Raw genomic sequence first — 11,766 nt, 5'->3', positions numbered from 1 at the left:
CCAAACCAAGTGGATCACCAACAGCGACGTGGAGGCACACGCACCGACCGATCCGATCATGCAGCGGGCGCCGTATTTAACTCGCCATCTGAAATTTCGGTGAGTTAGCCGGCCTCTCCTTGTCACGCATCACTTCGCCGCCCACCACCACCCGTCGAGCTTTGAGCATGCATGCAGCCAGATCATCGGCCGAGCTGGATCGATCAATGCGGAGGCCTATATAAGCCATGCGTCGCCTGTTCCATTCATCCATCCATCCATCCATCCACCAGCCACTTCACACAGGCAAGCGAGTGGTAGAGGTTCAGGCATGGCAGCTCCGAGAGCGCTCGTCCTCGCCGTCCTGCTGGCGATCGCCGTCGCCAACGCCGAGGCGGCATCGGTCGTAGTCGGTCTGGCCAAGTGCGCCGACTGCACCAGGAAGAACCTCAAGGCCGAGGAGGCCTTCAAGGGTAAGCGCTAGCTATATGCAGCTCAATTCGTACCATATATGTCAATGCACACAGCCACGCACCTATAGATGGAGATCAGCTCATGGTTTTCCTGCCGCCATGAACGCACCTCAGGTCTCCAGGTGGCGATCAAGTGCAAGAACGTCCACGGCGACTATGAGAGCAAGGCGGTGGGTGCCCTCGACGGCACCGGCGCCTTCACCGTGCCCCTCGCCGCCGACCTCCATGGTGCTGACTGCGTCGCGCAGCTCCACAGCGCCGCCTCGAACGCGCGGTGCTCCGGCCAGGAGCCATCCAAGATCGTGCCTGTTTCCGAGGGCACCACCTTCGGCATCGTCGCCGGCGACAGCATTGCCACGCCGTCTACAGCGTCACCGGAGTGCGCGTCCATGACCCTGTGCGGGCCAATCAAAAAGCACATCATCGAGCACTTCCACCACAAGAAGCCCGTGCCACCGAAGCCGGAGCCCAAGCCCCAGCCTCACCCGGACTACGGCCCCGTACCCAAGCCCGAGCCCAAGCCGCAGCCCCATCCGGACTACCACCCCCACCTACGGCGGCGGCGGTGGATACCACGGACACCACTAGTGACTCCGATCTACCACCATCCGTCACAGCAATGAAGTGACGCTGCTATTTATATATGTGCACGGGTTAGCTTGGTCTTCTATCATTCAAAACTAGATCATAATGACGCGCGTTGCTGCGCTCATCCTTTATATCTGTATAAGATATAATGATCATAATATCATCATTCAAAACTAGATCATAATGACGCGCGTTGCTGCGCTCATCCTTTATATCTGTATAAGATATAATGATCATAATATCATAAACATCTGAAAACATGAAATATAAAAGTTAAGTTTACATATCTTTCTCATATTATGCCACTAATAAAAGAGGAGAATTTTATTCACAAAAGTAGTACTCCCTCCTTTCCGGTTTATAGGGCTTATCTCAAAATTTTAGTTTTTCCATTTTATAAGGCTCAATTTGATTGTTCTTCATCACATGTTCACACTTCAAGGTGCATTAAATCATTGCATGCAAGTATTAAGAGAAAACTGACCAATGCATGCACTTTATGTATGCATGCATTGCAATTAATGTATTTCGTAAACATAATTTTTTAGGAAAACAAGAGCATTAATTGGGTGCTTTTGCAAATTACAAAAAATATTCCACCACTCATCATCTATCTTGGTTGGTAAGATTTTTGAATTGAGTCTTATAAACCGGAAAGGAGGGAGTAGGATATATGTCAAGTCTTTGAGTACTGTCAATTACAATGCCTCGATGTAGATGGTGCGTGGGTTACATATGTTCAGGGCTTTAGGTATAAGATCATGAAAATCAACATGCTGGGAGGACCCCATTGCACAAAAAGTGATGGGGCAAAGTCGATTTTGTACTATTGATGTATCAATTGAGAATTTTTATGCCGCTGCACGTACAAATAGCACCAGATAGATGGTTTAACATGAGGAATCTGCGTTATAATATGCTGGAATGATTATGTCATTGTCAGATGACAGCTCAAAGCAAATTCTTAATCTGAAAAGCACTTAAAATTACATGGCAGATCTCTCGATTCCTGGACCTAAAAAGTCGGATAAAAAGATGTAGCATGCATGACAAACGGAACTATTTTTTCCGATTATATGCATCGTTCTTATTTTATCGGATGCATATCTTGAACATTTTCTTTAAACCAAATAGGCATAACGCCGAACTCTTTTTTTTTTCAGTTTCTTGGTAAAATGAGTTAAAACATGTAAGGATACTTTGTGTTAGAAACTGCTCGGATCTACTAACCTCTATATAAGCAGCTCATCCAGCCTTAAAATCCAGCCTTGGAGCAGCAGAAATCAGAGCAGAGCATTCCACCACCTCACGTAACATGCATGCAATGGAGATGGCTCAGCCAAGGAGTAGCTCATGCGATTCTACCTCGTCGGTGTCCTCAATGGCCGACTTTGACTCAGATTACGATCAGTTTGTGTCCCCCATCTCCTCACGGTCGAGGCCCAGCTTCAGGCGCGGAACGTCGGAGGCCGTACTATGCTAACCTAGCATCTAAGGGACATCCAGGGAAGGACGCCGGAGGCGCGTGTCGCCACCATGGCTACCATGGAAGAACGCAACATACCATATATAGGAGATTGAAAAGATGGGACGCAGGGACGCACCTGTAGTCCTGTGCATGGAGGGTAGAGGACACGGACGTCAATGCACATCTGCAGTAGCAGTTCGCAACTGGGAGGCAGGATGACGGCAGCGGGCACCGCCGCGACTGGGCTCGCTAATTAGGGATGGAATTTTTCGGGGGGAGACGGAAGAGGCGTTTTTAGGAAGAGACCTCCTATTGAACGCCCGCGTGCGTCGAACGGTAGAGCTTTCGCTGAAAGCGCGCGCAAACGGGCCGGCACATTGGCAGCGTCGAACCTAGAATTCAGCAAAAACAAAACGTGCCACGCGAAGTCGAACTCCCGACCTCTGGTTGCAGAACACCCCTGGTAACCACTCGAATTTGTATGTTAGAATGGTACATCACAGCGCTAAACTTTTAAGTACCTATCTACAGTAGCAGATCCGTCTTTTTTCAAAAGAAACACATTCATGGAAAAACTGTGAGCAAAATTTATTAAAAAATGCGAAAAATATTTTAAAATGTGAACAAATTTTAAATTCAAAGGAAACCTTTAAAAGGGAACAAAATTCTAAGAAATGAAAAAAATGAACAACATAAACAACTTTATATGCCCTGAACAATTTTTTAATATACGCTGAACAATTTATAAATACACATTGAACATTGTTTTGATATACGCTGAACATTTTTAAATACATGTTGAACATTTTTATGACGTACGCGGAACAATTTTCCAGTACACAATGAACATTTTTTTAAGATACGCTGAACATTTTGTTAATATACAGTGAACATTTTCTTAAATTACGATGAACTTTTTGTATAACACAGAGTAAAAGAAGGAAAACAAAAAATAAACAGAAAAAAAGGGGAGAAAGAACCATAAGAAAAACCGGAGAAAATAAAAAAGCAAAAAAATATGAGTGAAAAAAGGGGAAGAAAAACAGAAAGAAAAAGCAAAAGAAAAAACCGGGACAAAACAATTGAAAACTGGCCAAAAGAGTGAAAAAAACTGGAAGCAAAAAACCCATATAGAAGAAAAACGAAGAAAAAATCCCGCAAGAAACAAGGAAACAGTAGCGAACCAGATCCGTACGTGGTCTGGCCCAAGTGGGGACTTGCTTCAGCGAAGGCTTGTCCTCTTGACGCCTGCGGGCGTCAAATAGGATTTGCCTTTTAGGAATGGATAGGCAGGGAACACGCCGAGTTTGTGCACTTTTGAGTGGGCCTCTGTCGACCATCGACTGGAACGGACCGATTAATGACAGCAAGTCCAACATGTTCTGCGGAGCAGCTGCCCAATCATTATGGGCCAAGTGGGCTGCGCCTGGGAGAAGGAAATAATTTCCACAGATTACAGTTGGATGGCTGAGCTAATCCAGGACGTTAGTGAAGGAGATCCGACGGCTCAGGGGTTCAAATCGCTGTAGAGGGGTGTAGGTGGCTGAGTTATACTGTTTAGTAATAACAGTTGTGAGGGATAAGCATGTGTCTCAGGTAAATGTACGGGTGTTTGTAATACCGGTGTGAATTTTTGTAATGAGAATTTCCTATAACTGAATCAGCCAACTACACTCATTTTCCACATATGCCTGACTTACAATATCTCCAACAGCGATCACCGGCCGGATGGACGTCATCCAATTGTGTCCTTCAAATTTGCTCCCAAATACTTGCCTGGCCTTTTCACTTTGTTAAATTTTCAAGATCAATAACAAATTTAAATAGTGGCAAACAAATGCAGCCAATAGCAAAATCACCAGACATTCAATAAGTTATATACATCTATCGAACCCAAAAGCAAATGAACCGGCTTCAAGTTTCGGCCTCTCCCCCCGCCTCCTTTTGCGCAAAGCGTGCGTACATGCTATCACGTAAGTCAGGAACAAACTTGGCCGCCTCGGGGTCCAAGTCATGGGGCTCCACGTGCAAGATCTTTTGCTCCTCGCATGTTTGCTTGATCGCAAGCTTCCTAACACTAAGCTCAATCTTCTTCTTTTGGATTTCCATGAACAATTTCCTCCTTGATCTCATTGCGCTTCTCTGTCATCTTGGTTGTCGTCCTTTCTCACTCTCCTTCTCGATCTCCCATTTCCTTTCCTTCGACCTGGCCACACGGGTGGCCGGTGCAAACCCTCCTCCAACTACACCGCTTGGATCACCATCTTCATCACTTACTTTGGCATTGTGGTCTTGACAGAATTGGTAATGCTGCTCCACTTGCTTTGCGCATTCAAGTTGTACCAACAATGCATCATTGTGAATGGTTTGCCCTCGGTCTTCTGGAACAACATGGCCACGCGTCCGGGCTAGCAAAGCAATACAATGACATGATTAGAAAGTTGCAACATAAAGAATATCAATCCAATGACCAACACATAGAGCATCACTAAGCAAAACTTACGAGCTCGAGGAGTGACGCGCCACTTGATCACAATTTTCCATTTGTTCATACGCACCACGATACATGTTGACAGCCTCTTGAATGGTGTACCATCGAAGGCTTAGTGACTCCGGATTGCCATTCTGTATCATTTCCTTGCTGTAGGGCTCGTACTGTTTTTTCTCATGAAACCAATCATGCACACTGTGCCAAAGCGTCGAGCCTTTTGCTCCATGCTTTGAAATGGTTCAAAACTTGTGCCTAATCACGCCAATCATAGTAATTCATCCTCCTAGTTCGAGTATGCCAAACCCCTCTTTTTCTTTGTGCCCGAATCAGACACCAACGACTACTGGGTGTCCGTCGACATCTCTTGCTTTGGATGTGTGGCTAGTAGTCGTCATAGACTTGTCTGTCTTCGTGGCCACCACCATTACGGATCATGTCCATCATCACCTCATTGCCCGACTGCTGCCATCGAGCTTGGGGGAGGCATTCCGCCAAATAATAACAGGGCACCGCCAGAAAAGGGCTCCTTGGCGGAAGACGCGACCGAATGAGTGTTAGTGACTCGGTGAACACGTAGTAGCTGCTGAGGTCGATGGTGTACGGTGGAGGGTGGCCGGAGGTGAAGGATGCAATGAAGTGTTGTGGTGATTGTTGAGTGTCGGGATGACTGTACTGATTGGCGGTGAAGTAGTATGGTGCCTTGTACTGGGAGGGCCAGGGTGGTGATTGCCCGAAGGGCACATGCACGGCGGTCTGCTGGTATGAGCGCAACAGCTTGTACCATGCCACGTCTTCGCTTTTGATCACGCGGAAATTCCTGATTCTTTCCTGAAAATATTTGGTTTATTTCCTAATATTCTTCCGAAACCCAATCTCGTGAATATCTGACGGTTTTACCTCTTTATATACCTTTGTGGAGGCCTCTCCTTTGCCCATTGATAAACCAATCTATTCCAGTTGCATATTAAGTTTTTAAGCAAAGACAAGTATCTCTTAGGCCATTGCTATGCTCATGGGACGAATGCCAGACGACCTCATAGGAGGAGGATGATCACCTTGCTGCCGGTGGAAGCTAGCCACAAGTATCAAGCCCCTTCCATGAGGAGGATTTCGAGCTAGAAGACACTTCTCCCGATGCATTGGCACGAGGGCTTGAATATGACTGGCGAGTGTGGGATCAAGTTGGAGGTAGCTCATATGAATAAAGATTCCCCGAGGAGGTAGAGATGGAGCAACATGAGCCATAAGAGTTACTCATTGGTAAGGAGCAAGTTGAATCTCTTAAACATACAAGCTCCAGCAATCCTGCACCTGCAAATGAGGGTACCCCAACCATCGTGAATGGCCACACCATCCATAGATCGTTGAAGGGTACCTATGAGTAAAATTCGTCACACCTACCACAAAAAAGATCAATATTGGGGATCAAATATTTGTCAAGCTATCTAGGGCATGGGAGAAGAAGTACGCCGTCAACCCCAATTATGCACCAAAGCCGCATCCTATCAACATTGATGAGCCTATTCTTTGACTCGAGGTACATGCTAATGAGTCACACATCCACCATGATCTTTTGCCTTAACGCATCAGTCAGTTGGAGAAAAAGATTGCTGAGGACACTAATTAAGTCCAGTCTCAAAGCCCGTGTCACACTCATCGCCAACCAAGAGTAAACTGTGCGCATGAAACCACATCACAATGCCGACCTAGAGAAGACTAATGAGTTGCTCCATCAGGACTTTTCCCACAACACATCCACCACAACCGAGAAGAAACCCCGCGGTACCAGGGACTAAGAGGGATTATTGGATACCACTATCTTAGTTTTTTCAGCTTGGGGAGATTCATAAGCCCTTGCATATTTACTGTTTTTGTATGTTTACTTTCCTCAAAAGTGAGTTAGTTTATTTTAAGTTTTGCATAATAAGTTCCAAAAAAGCTCCCCACGAGGCAGGGGAGGAATTACCTATCCTATAGCGTGTCTTAATGATGAATGGTGATATTACAACATTCAGTATGTTTATTAGAGATATGAGTTAGGTTGAGTTCTAGTGTACTTCTTACTTTTGAATGACTATAGGGTCATCCGCACCACTATTTTGATTGTTAAGTGTAGGTTGTTATGTTAGAGTATTTTTGGTTTCACTAGCTTTTCAAAAAGATAAATAAAAGGATGAAAATTATTATTTTTGCCAAATTGTTTTAGCATATAATGAGTAAAAAGTAGAGGTGGTACTCTCAAACCATGAAACATGGATGGTTTCATACTCCGTTTTGAAATTAGCACTTGGGTAGACCGCTTTCGTTTTCTCTCGTAAACCTTGAGCATGCTTAGCTTTGATGACGCGATACTCATAAAAATATGAGATAAACGTTGTTTCATGGGAAAATAAGCTTGCTTAATATTACACGAGAAAATGAAAGAGATTTCTTTACATATTAAATTCTAAAAGGCTATGCGGGGTTCTAAAAAATTTGAGAGCCCCTCATCTCCCGTTCGATCAAGCTTGAATATCTTAGTCTATTAGATTGTTTTTCTTTCGCTAAGCACTCAATCGGTAAAGGCATGGGAGCCTTTCTAGCCATTTTTTCATTATAAGTATGCTAATACTCATGATGGTTCTATATCTTTTATGAGTAACGCTTCACAGCAATGCCCTCATTTGATTATGACAACTCGGGCTTCATGAGTGTGATGATCCTATTCTCCGAGCCGCAGTTTTGCTCAGGGATGAGAAAAAGTCTAAGCTTGGGGATGTTGATGAGTGAATTTTATGTCGCATTTTGCTTATTTTTTCATTATAATCACAAAAATTTCTACACTTTACCATGTCTACTTGATGGACAACTTCCACCCCGTGCAACTAGATAACAGATGTGACCAACTGAGAGACCATAGACCACGAGACAGAAGCAGGAAACCTCGTCTCCGGAAGGGATGTGAAGTGGGAATCAACACAAGGGCACCACCTCGCCGAAGCTTCGACCACCGAGGCCACGGCATCATTCATCATCCGTAGCAACATCATCCACATACTTGACATTGAATCCATCATTCAGCTCATTGTAATACCAAATCCTAGTGTTATACGGTGTTAAACTAATAATTCATCTTTCATTGCCATGACCACCTTGGCGATGTCTTGTGCCTATATGTGTGAGTAATTCACTAGTTATTGAGTTATTGCAGATATGGGGGAATTCTAGTATTGGAGGGACGTTGGTGGCGTGCGTGATACATAACTGTGGCAGTATGCACATATCTATTTATTGTCATTTCGTGTACAATACATATATAACAGAGATCACATTTGAACCAAAGGTTGTGTTTCTAAACAATTAAGTATAATAAATACTAGTGATGAATCCAGACTCCATGAAGATCTGTTGCAGTTTCCATCATTTTCATTTGTCTCTGACTCTTAGTCATTATTCCTACGGACTTTAATATTTGTTTTCACACACTTGCAATATTTCACCCTTCTCACCGCTTTTTCTTGGGGCCTAAAATAACATGCAAGCACATTACGATAAACCTCTATGACAGAAAAAAACATTTCTCCAGCTTTCGTGGGATCGATACTCTACTTCAAAAACAGGCACACCTAAACTCTATGCACTTGCATAACATCACCTGGCATGACACGTGTTACGTGAACGAGCTGGACTATGACCTCTGTCATGTCTGTGGCACTCTTTTTTTCCGTGCATGACAGGAGTCAAAACCTTTTTTTTTCATTAGCAGAAGATGAAATCGAACATTTGTAGGCTCTTCCTCTTTGACTCCTCTATAGTGGACCGGTTTTGGTTGCCTAAGTCTATTAGAGGTTGCTCCCCTGTTCATAGATGGGGCCATGGACAGATGTACATGAGACCATCCTTCAGTTTCAGTGCTTTGCGCCGCCTACATCTTTCCCAATCCACTTTCCATCATACACCGGGACGTGGGACATCAGGCCTCCGAAACCCCGTCTATCGTGATCATTATGAGAGAGGACAGTGAGATTTTTGGAGAGAGCTCTCCCACGACTGCTAGCATCTCCTCCGACATGGCGGCATACACAGACTTCCTCAACAATGACTACCCCGATGACGACTCCCCCTCCTTCCGTGCCATGTCAACCGCCGACGGTGTGGTGACCGTGAACACTTCTTCATCCGCCACATCATACATTATTTTCCCCTTGCGTTAAGGATCACTTCTGGTTCGTTACTACTAGCTTCGACCCGGACATGCTGTGTTCACCATACCCGTCGAATACTATGTCTGTTCTGCTTACCAACTTCTCTTGTTCGAATATCATGTCCACTATGTTGATCATCTTCTAGCTGTTTTTTCCTGGATTAAACATAATTGGAACCAACTCATAATTGAAAAGGAACATTTGTAGACCCTTCCTCTTCGACTCCTCCATAGTGGACCGCTTTCGGTTGCCGGAGTCTATTAGAGGTTGCTCCATAGATGGGGCCATGGAGAGATGTACATGAGACCATCCTTCAGTTCCAGTGCTTTGAGCCGCCTACATCTTTCTCAATCCACTTTCCATCATGCACCGCGATGTGGGATATCAGACCTCCAAAACCCCGTCAATTGTGATCATTATGAGAGAGAGGACATTTGGATTTTTGGGGAGAGCTCTCCCACGACTGCTAGCATCCCCTCCGACATGGCGGCATACACAGACTTCCTCAACAATGACCCCCCCCCCCCCCTCCACGCCATGTCAACCGCCCACGCACGGTGGGGCGACTGCGAACACTTCTTCATCCGCCACATCATACGTTGTTTTCCCCTTGGGTTAAGGATTGCTTCTGGTTCCTTACTACTAGTTTAGATCTGGACATGCCATGTTCACCATACCCATACCCGTCGAATAGAATATCTGTTCTGCTTACCAACTTCTCTTGTTTTTTTAAACTCCTCTTGTTCGAATATCATGTCCACTATGTTGATCATCTTCTAGCTGTTTTTTCTTGGATTAAACATAATTGGAAACAGCTCATATTTTCACAACATTCTATTTGTGAAAAACAAAGCACTGCTTTTCCCACTGGTACTGTACCACAAGCTCACTACTCCCCAAAATGGACGTGGCCCTTTACAGCAATTCTGATGGCGAACCAACACCAGATTACCACCAGCAAACAGGGTACTGCTGCTGCTGCTACTACTACACGCAAATGCATGTGCATGCCGATCGAGAGACGCGGCCGCGGCTGCGGCCGCCGGTGCCTACTTACCTACTCCGCCACCAAACCAAGTCCATCACCAACAGCGACGTGGAGGCACTCGCACCGGCCGATCCGATCATGCAGCGGGCGCCGCATTTAACCCACCATCTAAAATTTCGGTGAGTTAGCCGGCCTCTCGTTGTCGCGCATCACTTCGCCGGACACCACCCTTGGAGCATGCAGCCAGATCATCCATCGAGCTGTGCCGATCAATGCCGAGGCCTATATAAGCCATGCGTCGCCTGTTTCATCCATTCATCCATCAGCCACTTCACACAGCCAAGCAAGTGGTAGTGCGACTCAGAGGTTCAGGCATGGCAGCTCCGAGAGCATCACTCGTCCTCGCCCTCCTGCTGGCGATCGCCGTTGCCAATGCTGAGGCGGCGTCGGTCGTCGTCGGCCTGGCCAAGTGCACCGACTGCACCAGGAAGAACATCAAGGCCGAGGAAGCCTTCAAGGGTAAGCGCTAGCTAGCTAGATTATATAGAATACTCCACTTTGTAAATGCATGATGTTGCTCTGCTCACTTTTGTTCTGCCATGAACGTACCTCAGGTCTTCAGGTGGCGATCAAGTGCAAGAACGTCAACGGCGAGTACGAGAGCAAGGCGGTGGGTGCCCTTGACGGCACCGGCGCTTTCAGCGTGCCCGTGGCCGCCGACCTCCACAGCGCCGACTGCGTCGCACAGCTCCACAGCGCAGCCTCCAACGCACCGTGCTCCGGCCAGGAGCCATCAAAGATCGTGCCGGTGTCTGAGGGCACCACCTTCGGGGTCGTTGCCGGCGCCAAGACGAACGCGCTGGCATCGCCAGAGTGCGCGTCGGCGACCCTGTGCGGGCCAATCAAGAAGCACATCATCGAGCATTTCCACCACAAGAAGCCCGTGCCACCGAAGCCGGAGCCCAAGCCCCAGCCCCACCCGGACTACGGGCCCGTGCCCAAGCCCGAGCCGAAGCCGCAGCCCCACCCGGACTACCACCCTGTCCCTCCCACGCCCAGCTACGGCGGCGGTGGTGGCGGTGGATACCACGGACACCACTGAGTCCGGTCTACCACCCTCCCGCCAAGCGATGAAATTGGTAAAGGTCCTCTTTATCTTAGCCATGGCTTGTTGCTGTTAGTGAGTGAGCGACGTTGCTATTTATGTCACGGGTTAGCTTTATCTTCTACGTATCATTCAGAATAACAGTTGTGAGGGATAAGTATGTGTGTAAGGCAAATGTACGTGTGATGGTTCAGTTTTTTTTACAAGGTTTGTAATATCGATCTGTGTGAATTTTTGTAATGAGAAGTTCCTCACTGGTAGAAAAAGGGCCTGTTGTCTCGGTTCTGGAACCGGGACTAAAGGGTCGGTACTAATACCCTGTCCCTTTAGTCCCGGTTCAATCCAGAACCGGGACAGATGGGCCTCCACGTGGCCTGTGTGCGGAGCCCAGGCAGGAGACCCTTTGGTCCCGGTTGGTGGCACCAACCGGGACCAATAGGCATCCACGCGTCAGCATTTCTGTGGTTGGGGTTTTTGTTTTTTTTGAAGG

At 46.6% G+C, this 11,766-nt stretch overlaps 2 protein-coding genes across 3 annotated transcripts; both read left to right on the top strand.

The window, feature by feature from the left end:
* Positions 1-245: 245 nt before the first annotated feature.
* LOC123187198 (proline-rich protein 2) lies at positions 246-1,371 on the top strand. Of its 2 annotated transcripts, XR_006493861.1 has the most exons (3): positions 258-452; positions 567-1,136; positions 1,218-1,371. XR_006493861.1 is itself a non-coding variant. In XM_044598990.1 (2 exons), exons 1-2 carry the CDS (start codon positions 311-313, stop codon positions 1,073-1,075), a joined length of 651 nt encoding a protein of 216 aa, XP_044454925.1. In that variant the 5' UTR covers positions 246-310; the 3' UTR covers positions 1,076-1,371. The 2 variants fall into 2 exon arrangements, 1 of the variants encoding a protein (XP_044454925.1); XM_044598990.1 differs by having other exon boundaries at positions 246-452; positions 567-1,371.
* A 9,079-nt stretch (positions 1,372-10,450) lies between these two features.
* On the top strand, positions 10,451-11,522 carry LOC123187197 (proline-rich protein 4). The gene is made up of 2 exons (XM_044598989.1): positions 10,451-10,690; positions 10,786-11,522. Exons 1-2 carry the CDS (start codon positions 10,465-10,467, stop codon positions 11,271-11,273), a joined length of 714 nt encoding a protein of 237 aa, XP_044454924.1. The 5' UTR covers positions 10,451-10,464; the 3' UTR covers positions 11,274-11,522.
* The last annotated feature ends 244 nt before the right edge of the window (positions 11,523-11,766 follow it).

This window comes from Triticum aestivum, chromosome 2A (genome assembly GCF_018294505.1).
Source record: "Triticum aestivum cultivar Chinese Spring chromosome 2A, IWGSC CS RefSeq v2.1, whole genome shotgun sequence".
Taxonomy (NCBI): Eukaryota; Viridiplantae; Streptophyta; class Magnoliopsida; order Poales; family Poaceae; genus Triticum; species Triticum aestivum.
This window is presented reverse-complemented; position numbering and strand designations above follow the sequence as displayed.

Coding starts and splice junctions, on each gene's coding strand:
- LOC123187198 (XM_044598990.1), top strand. CDS start 311: ATGGCAGCTCCGAGAGCGCTCGTCCTCGCCGTCCTGCTGGCGATCGCC. Junction 453..566: donor GGCCGAGGAGGCCTTCAAGG/GTAAGCGCTAGC, acceptor AACGCACCTCAG/GTCTCCAGGTGGCGATCAAG.
- LOC123187197 (XM_044598989.1), top strand. CDS start 10,465: ATGCGTCGCCTGTTTCATCCATTCATCCATCAGCCACTTCACACAGCC. Junction 10,691..10,785: donor GGCCGAGGAAGCCTTCAAGG/GTAAGCGCTAGC, acceptor AACGTACCTCAG/GTCTTCAGGTGGCGATCAAG.